The 15946-nt window shown below is 38.3% G+C and overlaps 1 protein-coding gene across 5 annotated transcripts in view; it reads left to right on the top strand.

Moving 5' to 3' along the window:
* The window catches only part of Fer (FER tyrosine kinase), a 306510-nt gene that overhangs the window by 86541 nt on the left and 204023 nt on the right, over positions 1-15946 (top strand). For 4 of the 5 annotated variants that reach the window (XR_007979418.1, XM_052192262.1, XM_052192260.1 and 1 more), the window contains 2 exons: positions 7310-7432; positions 14087-14276. Coding sequence is in view for 4 of the 5 variants with exons in the window: in XM_052192262.1 (XP_052048222.1) it covers positions 7310-7432; positions 14087-14276 (313 nt within the window). In the remaining variant the exon portion in view is untranslated. Of the gene's footprint in view, positions 1-7309; positions 7433-14086; positions 14277-14382; positions 14548-15946 lie in introns of those variants that run through there. The other variant, XM_052192263.1, reaches the window with a different exon arrangement.

Raw genomic sequence — 15946 nt, 5'->3', positions numbered from 1 at the left:
TCATCTCCTTGGCCAGGTTCATTCTAAGATGCCTTGGCTGTGGATGCCACTTACGATACATAGACATACTCCCATGATCTCAGTGAAGTTGTTGTTGATGATACAGAAAAGCTACCGATCTTTTTAAAAGTTTAATTGTTGATTATTTTTAGATTTTTTTTCTGGTGTAATTTTCTGGATCTCCCTTTTAAGTATAATATCGTATCATCCCTACAATAGGGATAATTCTTTTTCTTTTCTTTTGTATCTCTTTAATTTCTTTCGCTATAGCAAATGATTCAAGTGCTGCTTTCAAGAGAAGTATAGTAAGTGGTCAGTCTTGGCTTTGGTAGTTTGGAGAAATTAAATTCATCCATTTTGTTTAGACTTTCCAAATGAATAGATTACAGGTTTTAAAGCTACTCTTTTACAATATTCTGAATCTCTTTGGCATTTGCTCTAAATGCTATCCTGTTTGTTTCTGAGTCTGTTAATGCTGGTCTTCTCTTTGTTTCTTTGGTTAATTGGGCCAAAAATCCGTCAGTCTTGCTTATATCTTCAAAGACCCAGAACTTAGAACCAACTTCATTGGTTCTTTGTCTTCTTTTCCTTGTTTTTATTTTATTAATCTCTGCTTTGTTTTTTTTGTTTGTTTGTTTGTTTCACTGTTCACTGAGCTTGGGTTTGATTGGTCTTTGCTTTTTCAAACTCTGGCTTTGCAGCATAGAGTCACTCATTTGTGCTCTTCATGACTGGTTGGTGGAGACACCTAGAGATGCAAACTCCCGCTTACACCTGCTCTTCATGTGCCCCAGAAGCTTCGTTTTATTCTGTTTTTTTTTTTTTTTTTTTTTTTGTGTTTGTTAAGGTTCGATTTGTGTTTTAGTATGGGTCTATTATAGAGTACTTTCTACATGCTGCTAAGTAGAATGTATATTTTATAGCATTCAGGTGGAATAGTATTTATCTGTGAAGAGTGCTGTGGGCATTTTGATTGAAGTTGTATTTAATCTATAAATGCTTTTGTTAGGATAGTTAATTTCACAGAACTAGTTATACTGACGATGAGTATGAGATGGCCTTCCAATAGCAGGTATCTGCTAGGTATTCAGGTATCTATTTGATTTAAGATGTCATTGAATTTTGAGGTTTCTCTCTCTGTCTTTCTTATTATTATTTAGATCACACATCTGTGAGAGAATTGTGGTATTGAAATTGCTATAATTGAATAACTGAAATTATTGGGTTTGTGTTAATCTGTATTTAATTTTATTACTATGATTTTTATGAAATTATGTACATCAAAGTTTATGCATATATGTAGTATTGTCATATTTTCCATATCAATTGATCCCACAGCTAGAACAAAATCCCCTTCTCTGTCTTCTCTGCTAGTTATGGTGTGAAGTCTAGTTTGCCAGATGTTAGAGTGGCAGTGCATGCTTTCTTCTGATCTCATGTGCCTGAAAGGCTTTTCTCTATCCTTTCACTTTAAGGTGGTGCCTACTTTTAAAGACTGGATGATTTCTAATTTTAATGCATTGCTGACTTTATATGGTAGCCATAGTGTGAAATGTTCTATGGAAGTGAATTGTAATTTTGTTGCTTTTTTTATAGCCTAAAATATGAGCTATTTTGGAAACATTACTTATAGAAAAAGTTCTATATGCTAATGGAAAGAATGTATATTCTGCAGCTGTTGAATAATTTGTGCATAATTGTTCAGTTCACTTGAAAATAATATAATGTAACTGCGTTTTTGTTCATTTTGGTGTCAGTGAGCTATCTGTTGGTGAAAATGTGATATTAACAGATCCACTAACATACTGAAGCCCAGGTTTCCTTTTATATTCTTTACGTAGTATTTGTTTTATAAAATCGAGTGACCAGATTTTCAGTGCATATATATTTTTAATTGCTTATCCTGTAGATTGTTTTCTTTCTAAATATGTAGTGGTATTCTTTGTGTCTTCTGATCAGTTGAAGCTCAAATGTAATATTTCCTGTATAAGAGTGTAGCTCTTTTTGCTGAGGATTCTGTGTGCTGGCTATATATTTTTCTAAGTTCTCACTTTCAGTCTGTGTATCTTTGTTGGTAGGTTGAGTTTCTTACATGCAGCCAACTTGTGGCTCTTGCCTTATAATCCAGTTAGCCACTCCCTTGTCTTTAAGAGAAGAATTGGGACTATTATATTTAGGATTATTAGCAAAAGATAATATATTAGTCCCTCTTGTCTTTGGATGTTCTTTGTGGCTGTTTGGAATAGTCTGTGTTCGTTAGCTTTTACATCATGAATCTTTCATTTTTTCTGAATTATAAAGGATACTGTATAATGATGTTTTACTGGTGTTGAATTCTTTCAATGTATGTTTATCCTAGAAAGTCTTTCTCCTTAGATCTGTGGATTCTAGATATAATAATCTCGGTTGGTAGGTTATTTAATTTCGGGGTTTGAATTCCTTCATTGCACATATTCTTTCCAGCCCTTTAGAATCTCCTAAGAAATCTGCTGTTATGCTGATGGGTTTGTGAATGTGGGTTACTGGGTACTTTGTTTTTCTTTTTATAACTTTTAATATTCTTGCTTTGTTGGGTTTTTTTTTTTTTGTGGCACCTTAACTGTCATATATTTAGGAGTGGTTCTTTTCTTGGTCATGTGTACTTGAGGTTCTAAATGATTCCTGTACAGGGATGTCGATGTTTGGAGATTTGGGACATTTTCCAATATTGTTTTACTGAATAGCTTTTCTTTTCTTTTCTTTTCTTTTCTTTCCTTTTCTTTTCTTTTCTTTTCCTTTTCTTTTTTCTTCCCCTCCCCTCCCCTCCCCTCCCCTCCCCTCCTCTCCTCTTTTCCTTTTACTAGCTTTTGAAAATCTCATGTATGTACACACTGTGTCTTGATCGTATCAGGCCCTTACCTTCCTTTAACGTCCTGGACGAGCCCATCACATTAGTAGTCGTAACTTAGTAGCTGGGCTGTTTCAGTGATGCTCAGAGGCTTGGTCTCCTACTGCTATTCCATGTCCTGCTCTTTATTATTATTTTTACTCTTGTTTATCTTTGATCTGTGGGTATGGGTTGTTGTGCTATAGCATGCATAAGGTCAGAACACAGCTTTATCAATTGTTTGTCTTCTACATTTGTGTGTATAGATTCTAGAGATCAAATTTGGGTCCTCAGGTGTCTTGACCTGAGCCTTATAGCCCCGTTCTATCTACCTAGCTTACTTGTCTTGTTTCTCTTATCTGAATATAGCAAGCTCTATATCTTTAAGCCTAAGCAATCTTTCATGACTTGATTCAGTCAACAGAGGAAGATCAAGCTGAGGTTTCTATTCCATTGAGCTTTTAAACTCCAGCATGACGTTTTGTTCCTTTCAGTTCCTTTGTATCCTATGTAATCGTCCTTAATTCAGTCAGCTGTTTATTTGTATCCTCAATAAATTTATTGGTCTTTTTTAAAATCTGTCTCTTGAATTCTTTGTCTAGCATATCATGCATTTAGATATTTTTGGAGTCATCCAGTAGGAAGTTACAAACTTTTAAGGACTTTATGTTGGCTTGTTTTTCATGTGTTTGTTTTTCTATGATTAGATTTATACATCTGTAGGGAAGTATAAATATAAAGAATGACTCTCTTATACTTTTTAATATATTTATTAGTATATATTAGATTATTGATGAGCTTATTAGCATACATTATAATATTGGTGATATTTCATGTGTGTATATAATGTTTTAGAGCACAGCACAGAAAGATCGCAATTTGGTTAGCTCTTCACCAGTCAGCAGTGTGTGATCTGAAAGGGTATGGTAACTATCCATGTTAGACCCCTCATGGGTGCTATTTCTCTGATTATTTTTCTCTCTGCTGTTGTTTAAACTTATTTTCTAGGATCAGGACTCCAGGCTCCCTCTAGTTGTGCCTTCTTAGAGCTAGACTGTCAGCTGGGAATTATTGTAGCCTTTATCTGTAATATCTAGAAAAGTTTGGCTGAGATTAGGTCATGGATGGAGTCGCATACAATTTTCCTAAACTGGGATGGTGTGTAGTTCAGCAACAAAGCACTCCCAAGAGTCTCTGAGGTGCTGGCCTCAGTCTCTGGTGGTGTCCAAAGAGGAGAAAACAAGCCACTGTGATGGTGTAGTTTCAGATCTGATATAGAAATAGTGTATGAGCCAATTAGGAACAAGCACTACACTACCATTGTGAATAGACATGAAAGGGACCAAAATAATAATAGATTCTAAAGTGTTCAATATTAATAAAGCAACGGATGAAACGAAAGAAGATTTGTTAATTATATATATATATATATAATATATATATTATATATATATATATATAATCAAAGAGAAGGAAAACCAATTAAAAATAAAAAAATTACATGAGAGCAAGAAAAATATGCAATAAAATGAAATTGTTTGAGACATTTTTGTTGTCTAGGGCCTTGGAGTAGAAACTTCTAGATCACTTAATGACTAGAAACTAGCAGGTGTTAGGTGGGGGCTGACCCAGCAGGCCTCCTGTAGTGAGTTTTGCATGGAAACCTAAGGTTATGCTGTTGTTGCAGGCCTGTCACTCCACAGGCTTATTTTTAATGGGACCACAGTCCCATTAGCTGCAGATGTGCATGGCTAGGCAGGCACACTCACTCAGGGACCTCTAAGTTGAGTATCAAGTAGATATTCAACAGGAGATGTCCAAGATCCAGCATATTTCTGAATGCCCAAAGGAGTAGGGGAGGAAGAAAGTCCACTGATTTCTATCCTGGTGGACTGATGCAGGGGCTGAGAAGGTGTAGCACCTTCCTACCCTGTCCTCAGCACTCACACATATCCACACTGAAGGACACACTGTTACTGTGTATTCTTTTGAGGACAGGACATCAGACTGTTGTTTTCCCCTAGGTTCTCACTGCTTGTTGTTTAAACCTTTTGTGACAGAATCTCTCTCCCCATTTTACAACTGTGACTCATGGCCTCTCTCTCCTTGTCCTTGCCACAGTGGCAGAGTGGCTCAGGGAGCCCTGATTTGTGATTGTTGGAAGTTTGGTTCCTAAGGGTAGGAGCCTTTCTAGGAGGCACCTCATTGCCACGCTCTGAGAGATGGTATGCTGTGCAGTGGGTGTCTTCTCTAGTGCTCTCCTGTCATGCTGGAGTCATTGAGATGTCTTAAATCCTTGACTGCCTTTAAGCCTTGTGGGAAATGTGGGTTTCCACCATACTGCATGTAAGGCTGGGTCTCCTGCCTCCCTCTGCTGTTTGAGCTTCCTCCTCCTTCATACTGCTCGGTTTTCCTGGAGCACTCACTATACCCTTCTCTTCTTGAGGCACAAGGAATGTCTGCATTCCTTGCTACATCTTCCCTCAGTCACATGATGTGTGCTCCTTTAGCACTTGACCTTGCAGCTCTCTGAGTTTTTTCCATGATGAATCTCTGCTTGTTTTTTTTCTTCTTCTTCTTCTTACTTTCATAGTAGATTTTCTTCTCTCTAAGAGGTTTTCTGTAGTAATAGGGCTTTGGCTTATAATTTGTACTGTAAAGTTTTTACTTTTAATGTTGTCTCTTTTACTTTACACAAAAACTAAATTTCTGAAGAATGAGATAATTTGATGTTTCCTTTGTATCCTCTGAACTTCATATTATTACTAGAGGGATCCTATGACATGATCCAAGTCTAGGTTCTTTGTGTCTAAAACAGTGACCTGCAAAAGACATGGAGGAGTAGCAGCAAAAGTATAGCTTTATTAAAGGTGAGAATTAAAGTGGGGTGCATACCCCACACAATAAGCCAGCCTGAGCAAGTTTGGGACTCGAGAGTCTGAGTTTGTTCTAAGAGTTCTGTTTTATGTTTGAGACATATTGGGGGTGTTGATCAACTCTTTAACAGATATGCATATCAGATACTTATATTACAATTTATAAGAGCAGCAAAATTACAGTTATGAGGTAGCAATGAAAATAATGTTATGGATGGGGACAACACAACAAGAGGAACTGAATGAAAGAGTTACAGCACTAGGAAGGTTAAGAACCACTGCCCTGCAAGGAAGTGTCTGACTTGGCATACCCACAGGAGGCTAGGTGGTCATTGTTACCTTCCTGGGAAGTGGCAGACACAGCTTTCCAAGAGATGTTATCACCTGTTGTTAGTTCTCCCTACTTAAACCTCTTTTAATTGTCTTGCTTTGAAAGTCTGAAGATTATTTTAATATATATAATAGGTGTTTGTGTGTGTTTGTGTATCTTTGAATGTTAGTATGTTTATGTGAGAAATATTTGCATTAAGGACTGAATCTGTTTCATACAGCCATAAATTATTTGGTCCATGAGTATATACTAATATTAATTTTGTATACTAAATTATTTTTGAATCTAATACAAAGGATACTTCACAGTATAATATGTGAACACAAAAGTAGTTTATCACCAGTTTAAACTGCCAAAGTACTGAGTCTCTTTTATTTAAATAAGTGTAATAATATTTGTCATAGAATACTGTCACGAAGAGTAAATAAGGTAATATATGCAAAATACACTGACTACCACTTACCCTACCAAAATGCAGTTAATTTATAGTATATGTAATGGGTTACTTCTGTTTTCTCAAAAAAACAGTGATAATAAAGCAGTTGTTTTAGTGCCAGAATTACAGATGAGAAAATAAGTGGTGTGAGCTGAAGAATTTTCCAAGTTTTAGATAAACGGCAAAGCAAGATGAAAATGCATGCTTCTCTGAAAACAGAGAGTGTGATCTTTTCACAAAAGCACACTTTTTCCTAGGACATATGCATATTCCTTTGTTTAGTCTTTTTTAATCTTTCCTGACATTTTAACTTTTTTTAAAAAATATTTTAAGAAATAAGATTGGTGTGTTGTTGCACACCTTTAATCCCCAAGAGGCCAACAGATTTCTGAGTTTGAGTCAAGTCTGGTCTATAGAGTGAGTTCTAGGACAGCTAGAGCTACACAGAGAAACCCTGTCTACAAACAAAGGAATAAGACTGTAGAGGACACTTCCCAGGAGCACTAGCTCCCGGCCCACGCCTACAGCCTTCTTTCATAGCTGTGTCCTTCACTCATGCTCCACAGACTCTGTGTTACATACGGTATACTGAGTTCCCAGGATACCCACTTGGAATAATGACTTGTTTTCAGTGTCAATAAAAAGCCACACTTGTGTTTAGCACTGGAAACATGGCTAGTGCAAGCAAGGGAGTGAAATTTTACCTTAGAGTGGATTATTGAGGCTGCTCCATGATCTTCGGGGGTGTGCGAGTCATCACATTCAGTGTGGTAATTGATAATGATGCTCCTTCCTTCCAGGCTGAAGACTTTAGCAGAAGAACTCACACAGACCCAACAGATGCTCTCACACAAGGAGGCGGCGGTCCTGGAGCTAGAGAAGAGGATCGAGGAATCGTCTGAGAACTGTGTCAGGAAGTCTGAGTGAGTAACAGAGAAGCCTTCTGAGCAAGCACAGCTCAGTGATCCACATTTCCAGGAGGCTTGCCAGTTAGTTTATCTGTTAGCCAGTGTGGGCTTAGTGAGGGCTTGGCCTTCCAAAAGTGCAAGTTTTTATGTTAAAACATGGAAGCTCACATGACTCTGGAAAACTGTTTCTGTGAAGTGTGATGTCTACTTGACACAAGCTTCTGGAAATGGAATGAAAATAAACCCTTTCTTCCCCAAGTTGAGTTAGTTCATTGTGTTTCATCACAGCATTAGATACCTCGGACAAATAAGTTCTAGAAATGTGGTCCTGTAGTTTTAAATATAGTGCCCTGACCACATGCCTTAATGTTTTAACAGTTTGAACTGTTTCATGCAGAATCCTTTGTAAAAAGTGCCTTTGTTATTCAACATCATTTTAAATGACTCTTATTTAAAATCCCTTTTTTCAAAAGGGGGCAGAGAAGTATCTAGAAATTGGTTGATGTTCTATTAAAAGGCAATCAGATAAACTAGCTAAATCATGCTAATGCTTTGCTTATAAAAATCAGCTTCAGATTTACTTGGCTGTTTTTGCTTCCCTGGTCTTTTTATTGCTGATTTCTACCTTGACATTATTTTCCCGGAGCTTCTGATTTTATTTGTCCTAGTACATTGTTGTTGGGGTGGTGGTTATTGTTAGATGTGTGCACTTTCTCATGTGTTGAGGTACAAGAGTGTGTGTGTGTGTGTGTGTGTGTGTGTTTAGGGCAGAGTTCAAGTCCATTGTCCTCCTCAGTGGCTCTCCACCTTAGTTTTTGAGGCAGGGCCTCTTACTGGGTGGAACTTGAGTTAACTAGATGGACTGGCTAACAACCTCAGGGATTCCCTTGTCTCCCTAGCCATGGGATTATAGGTATTTGTATGCCTGGCTTTACAGTTCTGCTTTTTTAATTTTAATTTATTCTTTAGTAATCATATAGATGAATATAATATGTTTAGCTCAGACCAACACTTGTTGCTTCTTTGACTCCGCCCACACCACCTCATGGCCTCCTGCCTTTCTGTCTTTCTTCATTATCCTCCTCCTCCTCCTCCTCCTCCTCCTCCTCCTCCTCCTCCTCCTCCTCCTCCTCCTTCTCCTCCTCCTCCTTTCTCTCTTATCCCAACCCTCACCCCTCACTCAGTCAGTGCTGCCTGTATGAACACAGGTGGGGGCACCACTCAGCGAAACCCTGATAACCTCCTGCAGCACTGAAGCAAACTGACTTGTCTTTTCTCAGCAGCCATCCGTTGCCAGTATTTCCTTAACTGGGGTGAGGCCTTCCTTCCCCGTGCTGGGGTAGTGAATGGCTGGCTCTTGTGCCGATCGTGCATAGTCAGTCAGAGCTGCTGTGAGGTCATGAGTGTCTAAAGGACACTTGTGGAGGAAAAGTGTGTGACCTACATGTCCCATAGGACTGAGCCTTCTGCACTCTGCTCTTCAGTTGATGGTCTCTGAGTTAACAACTACTCACTGCGTAAAGAACCTTCTTTGGTGAGGAGTGAGAGGCACACTTGTCTATCAGGATATGTATTTAGGAGGCACCTCAGTCCTGTGCCTGTTTATCAGACTCATAGTTGGAGTGCCTGGGACCTTGCAGGCTCCTGATCTGGATGATGGTCCAGGCATGGCTTTCCTCCTGGAGGACAGGCCTTAGGTACAACAGAAAGCTGATTGCCCCGCAGCCCTCATGCCACCATTGCACACATAGGTGCATCTGGTCCTTGTTATAGTTTGTAAGCATCACAGGCTGTGTCAGAGCGTTACCAGCTCCCCAGCTCCCCCGACCAGTATCATGCCAAATATTATAGTGCTAGCCAGCAGAAAGGACACTTTTAGGTCAGTGTAAGCTTGATTTATCCATGGTCCATGATCAAAATATATGGCATCATTAGCAATAAAGTCATATTATCAAGTTTCAGTGTGGTAGCCAAGGCACTGGCAATAACCTGTTTTTGAGTGCTGGGGATTGAGCTTGGGGTCTTAGCCTTTGGCACAAGAAGCTTCCAAGTCCTCCATCCCCTCCTGTGAGGATCCTTCACTGAAGCCCTGTGCCCACTACTTTGGGTATCTTGGCTACTGGAGTTCATTGGTGACCAATTACCTCCAGGAGCCAGTGACTGTGACTACCCCCCCCTCCCACAGGTCACTGAGGTCACAGATGCTCATCAGCATGGCTGGCCTTATGTGGGTGCTTGGGATCAGAACTCAAGTTCTGAGGTTTTCACAGAGTGCTCTTTAACAGCTGCATCCTCGCCTCGTCCATGCATTTTGTTTTTCCTGATAGTTGTGGTGATGTAAAGTCACCACAGTATATGCTGGCATGCTTTCTCTAGTCCTGACTGCAGCGCGTGGCTTTCCTGTTCTAATGCTCCAGAACTGCTTGGGTTCTCAAGGTGCTCGGGGTTTTTTGTGATGTGCTATCTCGGGGGTTTGGTGATGTCTCTCTGGTCTACACTTGCTCTTATGTTTTGGCATAACGTCTCAAATATTCTCCACTTCTGTCAAATTTCCCATCTTCTTACTTATTCTAGTCAGCAGATAAACTTCTGTATCACAGAAAAATCTGAAGTGTTAAATGGCTTCGTCCTTATTTTTGGGGAACTAGATTCCCGAATTTCCTCACGTTTCCTCTTGGCATCCATCTTTAGTCCCTTTTACAGTAGAGTGGAACTATTCTCAGCCTGTATCTCACAGACTTGTAAAGTATTGCCACCATCTTCCCAGAAGTTTTGTCTGTTCTGTTTTAACCTTTTCCTCCAAACTGGATCTTATGCTCACTTTTACCACCATGTCCTGGCCCCGTCCCCTCCCAGTCCTCCACCCTGTCCTCACTGCATTCCCATCCCGCTGCCCATCTTTGAGGTGCTGCTGGTCTGGTACAGAGCTCAGGGCTGAGCCGGCGGGCGCGGCTGTGGTCACTCCTCAACTTGAAGCCCTCTTCATTCTCCGCATTTCCTTCCGCTTGTTCTCTGCCTTCTCATCTCTGAGTCTGACCTACTTCTCGTAGTAGTAATTCTCACTCATTTCCGGAATTACCATGTAGCGTCAACTCACATGTAACAACTCAACCAGCCTTTCCCATCACTACAAAGTACGAATCTCAAGATACCCAGAGGCCCGGAGTAGGCAGCTTTATTTAGCAGCTGTCTCCTGGGCCTCCTGTAATCACATCTGACAGGTTTTCTGTGCTGCGCGCTGGGCTTCATCCTTCCTCACTGGCACCCCTCGGATTCTGATCTTTCTTTGAAAACTTGACGACCTTGAGTTCGCGGTGCCGCCTCACGCGTGCCTGAGGCTGTGTACCGTTGATGGTCCGCAGGCTGGCTGCTCTGTAGAGCTGGGACCTTTGGCTGCGGGCAGCAGGCTCTGTCCGCTCAGCCAGGGGGAGGTACATGGTAAGTGCCAGCCCCGGAGCTGAGGCCACCCAGCAGGACTCTCTGGAACAGAGGTCCCCATCGACCAGGGTGGAGCCGCCGGCCTTGGGCTTCCGCCTCCTGCCGAGGCCTTGCAGCCTAATAGAACTTTTAGGAGTTAGAAGGGTTGGCCGGGTTTTCAGGGGTGAGTCCTAGGGAACCGTATCATGTAGCTCAGGGTATAACAAGAAAATTAAAATATGAAGTATACTTATGTGACTAAACAGTTACTGCTAACTCTTACTGATTCAGAAATTGGTGGCTTAAACTTTGCCTTCATATTTATATATGTATTTTGCTAAACAAATATCTGAATAGGATTCCAAGATGATACATTTATATTTTTTCCCTTAATATTTCCTGGATTGTCTTTAGGTTCTGCTATCTATCAATTCTGCTACCTATCCATTCATCCACCTATCTATCCATCCATCTGTCATCTATCATTTATATATAGATATAAACATCTATCTCTGTATCTAAATACATATATGTAATGAGAGCAATTTTTGCTCTTATTTTAAAACATGAACCTATAGTTATATTTAAGGACAGGTGTGATCATAAATGTTCAACCTGTGCTACATAATGAGTCACTGTATTTTTGTTTTTTTTAGAAAAAGCATTATCTTTATTATAGTAATACTTTATAATCTTCATATTCTTTTTTACTTGAAGGCAATAAAATGATAAAATTACATTTTTTCAAAACTAAAACTTTTCTTTTGTATGTTCATATTTTTAAATTACTTCTTTTTTTTCAGTGTGTGCTTTTTTAATTCGATATATTTTTTATTTACATTTAAATTACTTCTAAATAAATGAATCCTAATGGATTTTTACTTAATTAGAATTACTTATTTCATCAACATCCATAGGGTCTTAAGTTAAATCTTTGGATTTAGTATGTGTCTCTAAATTCCTAATATTTGCAGCTTCTGAAGGACAAGTGAAGAAGCTTATCCCCGAGTTGTGTAGGAACTAGGACTGCCCAGTACGGAAGCATGCACTTTATAGGTTTTGGTAGTTAACAATACAACTTTTCAGACATTCTCACTGTTATCTTACTCTCTTCTATGAAAATACCATTGTGCTTATTTTGTGTTGGCCCTGCCCTGGTGTGTCGCCACCCTGGCATGCCATTGGTATACACAGTGAGAATTTATTGGTGAAAGTTAATTTTTCCTTTGAAAACAGTTACCAGTTGCAGATAGCTTCTTAGTTAGTGAGCTCTTGTCTATTTAATCTCCCTGTCTGTCTTGAATCTGTGCAGGCTCTGTGCCTGCTATCAGTCTATGTGAGTTTGTTCCTAACAATACAGTTAACAGTTTTGCTTGACTATTTGGTTAACATTTGTTGTTTGCAACCATTATTCTTTATATATAATTTCATTTTTCATTATTGCAAAGCTTAGTTTCCTCCTCTTGCCCTGTACACTTAACATTTTTTAGCTATTTTCTTAGCATTTTTCTGCTAGCCTTTATGTAAGACTGTTGATAACAGCTCTTTTAGAGTATTATTTTTAAGTATATCAAATAATTTTGCCTGCATGTGATAAATAATTCTTTAAATAATTTTCTGGATATATGTGGAAATATATTATGACATCTCAACTGATATGTTTACAATTATTTCTTGTGTTGTTGTTAAAGCCCCTGTGATTCTGTGATACTTTGCTTTTGGTGTGTGCTAGGAAGGACCCCTAGCCCCATGGAGCTTAAAACTTGCGAGTAGATAGAATTTTCTTCAGAGTCTCCTCAATTTTTTCTCACAAAAATGATTGTCTTAAGAATTAACATTCTCTGAATGGTTTTTTTCTGAGAAATGGAAGTGCCAGTTTATTGTAACAAAAAGCAATTACCAACTAATACACAAGCCAGCATGAATTTACCAAGAAATCTGTACAGACTTTAGAAATAGGTCACAGATTACTGAATGATGATATACATGGCAGTTATCACTTATTAAAGTCTGATGTTGAGAGCAATCTGCCTTCTGGACATTGTTAGGTCTTCTACAAATGTTCTTAATTGTAAGTTCTACAAGCCCCTCCACCCCCCACAGCCACCAGCCTTGTATCATTCTCTGAAGTTCCTAAACTACTATTGAGGAGACCAGCATCCTTTACTGGGACTGTGCTCTGCTAAGTTACATCAGAACTGAGTTCTCAAAAGATCCCTTGTCAGTAGACATACAGCGCGGTAGCTTCCTGTGGTCAGTCTTGGTGTTTGTTTATTCAGGCTGTGTTCTGATCTTGTTTAGTAAGTTATGTCACTGTCTAATGTTATCTAATGTTCTGTAAGTTACCTTACTATCTAATGCTGGAGTGTTTCTTCATTTTCATTCTGCTGTTTCTTATCTACTAATAACTCACCACAGTGCATGGAACACTTTTAAAATATCAGTACCATATAGGTATGGTAGAGACATTCCTATCAACACTTGATTTTCTCTCTGGTGGCCTTGCTATGGGAAAAGTAATTTGAAATTCCCATTGTGGGGAGCCCCAAGGGCCAACTCTCTGAAGGAGGGCTGGGAAAATCTGTTGTCTCCATGTTGGTTATAATAGAATGATTTCTAGACTTATACTCAAGCCGTCATGGTCAGGTCTGAATCCTATGTTAGCTATTCCTGTTCAAAACAGATCTCATAAATTACACATAGTTCAGTGTATATACATTAAGGCCACCACCTAATTTTATTAATTTTACCCCAGGATTACCTTAAGTATAGAATTCTTGAGATTTAGAATTAATGTATGATTTTGTCTTTTTTTTTCCCAAAACAGTTCAGGGCCTGTTCCTAACCCTAACTCCTGCTGTGGTAGACAGTTTATGTAGAAAGGAAAGTGAGTGCTATAGGCCACAATTTATTTGAAAGTGTCTTCAGTGACTTATTTCCATTGTATTACTTCAAGTATCCAGTATCCATTGTTACTAAAATCTGTTTTCATTATGATTGTGAAGGTGTGCTGTAGAGGATAATACATGACACACAGATACAAACACATACACAGATATATACACAGACGCACACAGAGGCACACATACATAGACACACACAGACACACACACACACAGACACATATAGACACATACAGAGGTATGTAATTAATAGACACACATAGAGATACACATAGACACACTTTTTCATTAATGGTTTTACTTCTTGTTGAGCTGAAATAATATATATATTTATTTCATTCTATTGTAGCATTGTGCTTCTTCTGGGCCAAAAACAGGCACTTGAAGAGTTGAAACAGTCAGCCCAGCAATTGAGATGCACTGAAGCAAAGTGTGCAGCACAGAAAGAATTGCTGGAGCAAAAAGTCCAGGAAAATGATGGGAAAGAGCCGCCTCCTGTGGTGAATTATGAAGAAGATGCGCGGTCAGTCACGTCCATGGTAAGCTGCGGCGCCATCAGGTGCAGGAGCAGTGTCTGGGTGATAAAGTGAGCATGAAACTAATCCTGGCTTGCCGTAACAAATTATTGCTCTTGTTAACATGCAGGTCCTATTAAACTTATTTGTAAATGCAGAATAGACTTGCCAGTCAGTCACCTCGGGTCACCTGAGAGCACTTCAGGAGCCACCCGTAGAGTCAGAGGACAAAAAGCTCTTCTCTTGCCTTCAGAACTGAAAGCACAGACTGAAGTTGTTTTTATTCCTGGGAGACAGCAGGAAGGTAGGGCATTGTTTAAAGATAGAAATAAGAATAAGGAGAAAACTACTCATTGACTGTTTTTTAAGAACCGTGACATTTGTCTGCCTTAGATTGATGGTGTTTATTTTTTTTTCACAGTATTAAAACTGATTTAGCTTAAATTTTTTGATCCTTAATTTGTTCAGATTTATAAACTTAAAATTCAATTTAATTTTAGTTTTATTAACTAGCCAATGCTTAGTATATATCAATTATATATCTATCCATCCATCCATCGTCTGTCTACTTCATGTATGTATCATTTGTGTTGGTTATTGTTACTAAGGAGTGATTTTGCTCATTGGGACATTTGGTAGAGTCTCTAGATTTTTGCATTGCAGTGACTTACAGTAGATACTATCTAGAGCTTATTAAACATCTATGGTACATAAAATAGCCAAGTAATATCACCAGTGAAATCTATTCAGGCCAAAATTTCAGGAGTACAATGCTTAAGAAATCCTGAGGCATACTGTTTTTGTTTTCTCTGGACAGTTCAATGTACTCCATTGATGGAAGTGTTATAACTAAAGAATTTATAGTGACATTTTAATAATTTTCCATTTATATGATCTAAAATAATTAATATACATTATATATAAGTATAATTAATAAATAATAATATATAAGTAATAAAATAAATATGTATTAAAATAAAAATAGTGTGTTAAATTCAAATGTTCTCGTAGGCCATATTTAGAGCTGTAATATATAAATGAATACGAAGTACTTGAATATTATAATCATTGATGTGTTTGTTATCAATTGGGTTTGCTGATTTACACATCGCTTTGTCATTTGTAGCCTATTCTCCACTGTCATCCTGCCTGTCAGGGAACTGAGCACATACAGCAAAGGCCTATGGCCTTCTTTCATGTGCTTCATATCTTCCTTGATATCTAATGGACATACATATCCTTTCAGAGCAATTCACATTTATTTTTTTCCACTTGACTTTTAAGAACCTTGTATCTTTCCTTTGATTATGGTTTGTAGTATTTCTTTGCCTGTATGTGAGTGTGGAATTGCTACTTAATTACTTGATGGTTTGACAGCCTTTTAATACTTTAAAATTAATTTTAAGTCACTAATATACAAATAACTTATGCTGGTACTATCTTGGTAGAATAAAAAGTAGTCGTCCAAGTTGCCAGATAGTTATAAATCCCAATAGTTATACATTAAAGATCTGGCTTTTAAAAATTGTGATGCTTTAGAGTTTAATTCTTAAGTTGTCAAATATTTATCAACTCAATTGAATAAGCAGTGTTTAATAGAAATTATATAATAAAGTTTAAGAAAGCCATCAGCTTTTTTGACATCTTCACCCACTTAGATCATTTATATGATGATATATAAGCAAGGATGTTAA

Source organism: Apodemus sylvaticus, chromosome 9 (assembly GCF_947179515.1).
Source record: "Apodemus sylvaticus chromosome 9, mApoSyl1.1, whole genome shotgun sequence".
Lineage (NCBI taxonomy): Eukaryota > Metazoa > Chordata > Mammalia > Rodentia > Muridae > Apodemus > Apodemus sylvaticus.
Note: the sequence above shows the minus strand (reverse complement) of the source record. Positions and strands in the feature narration are given on the sequence as shown.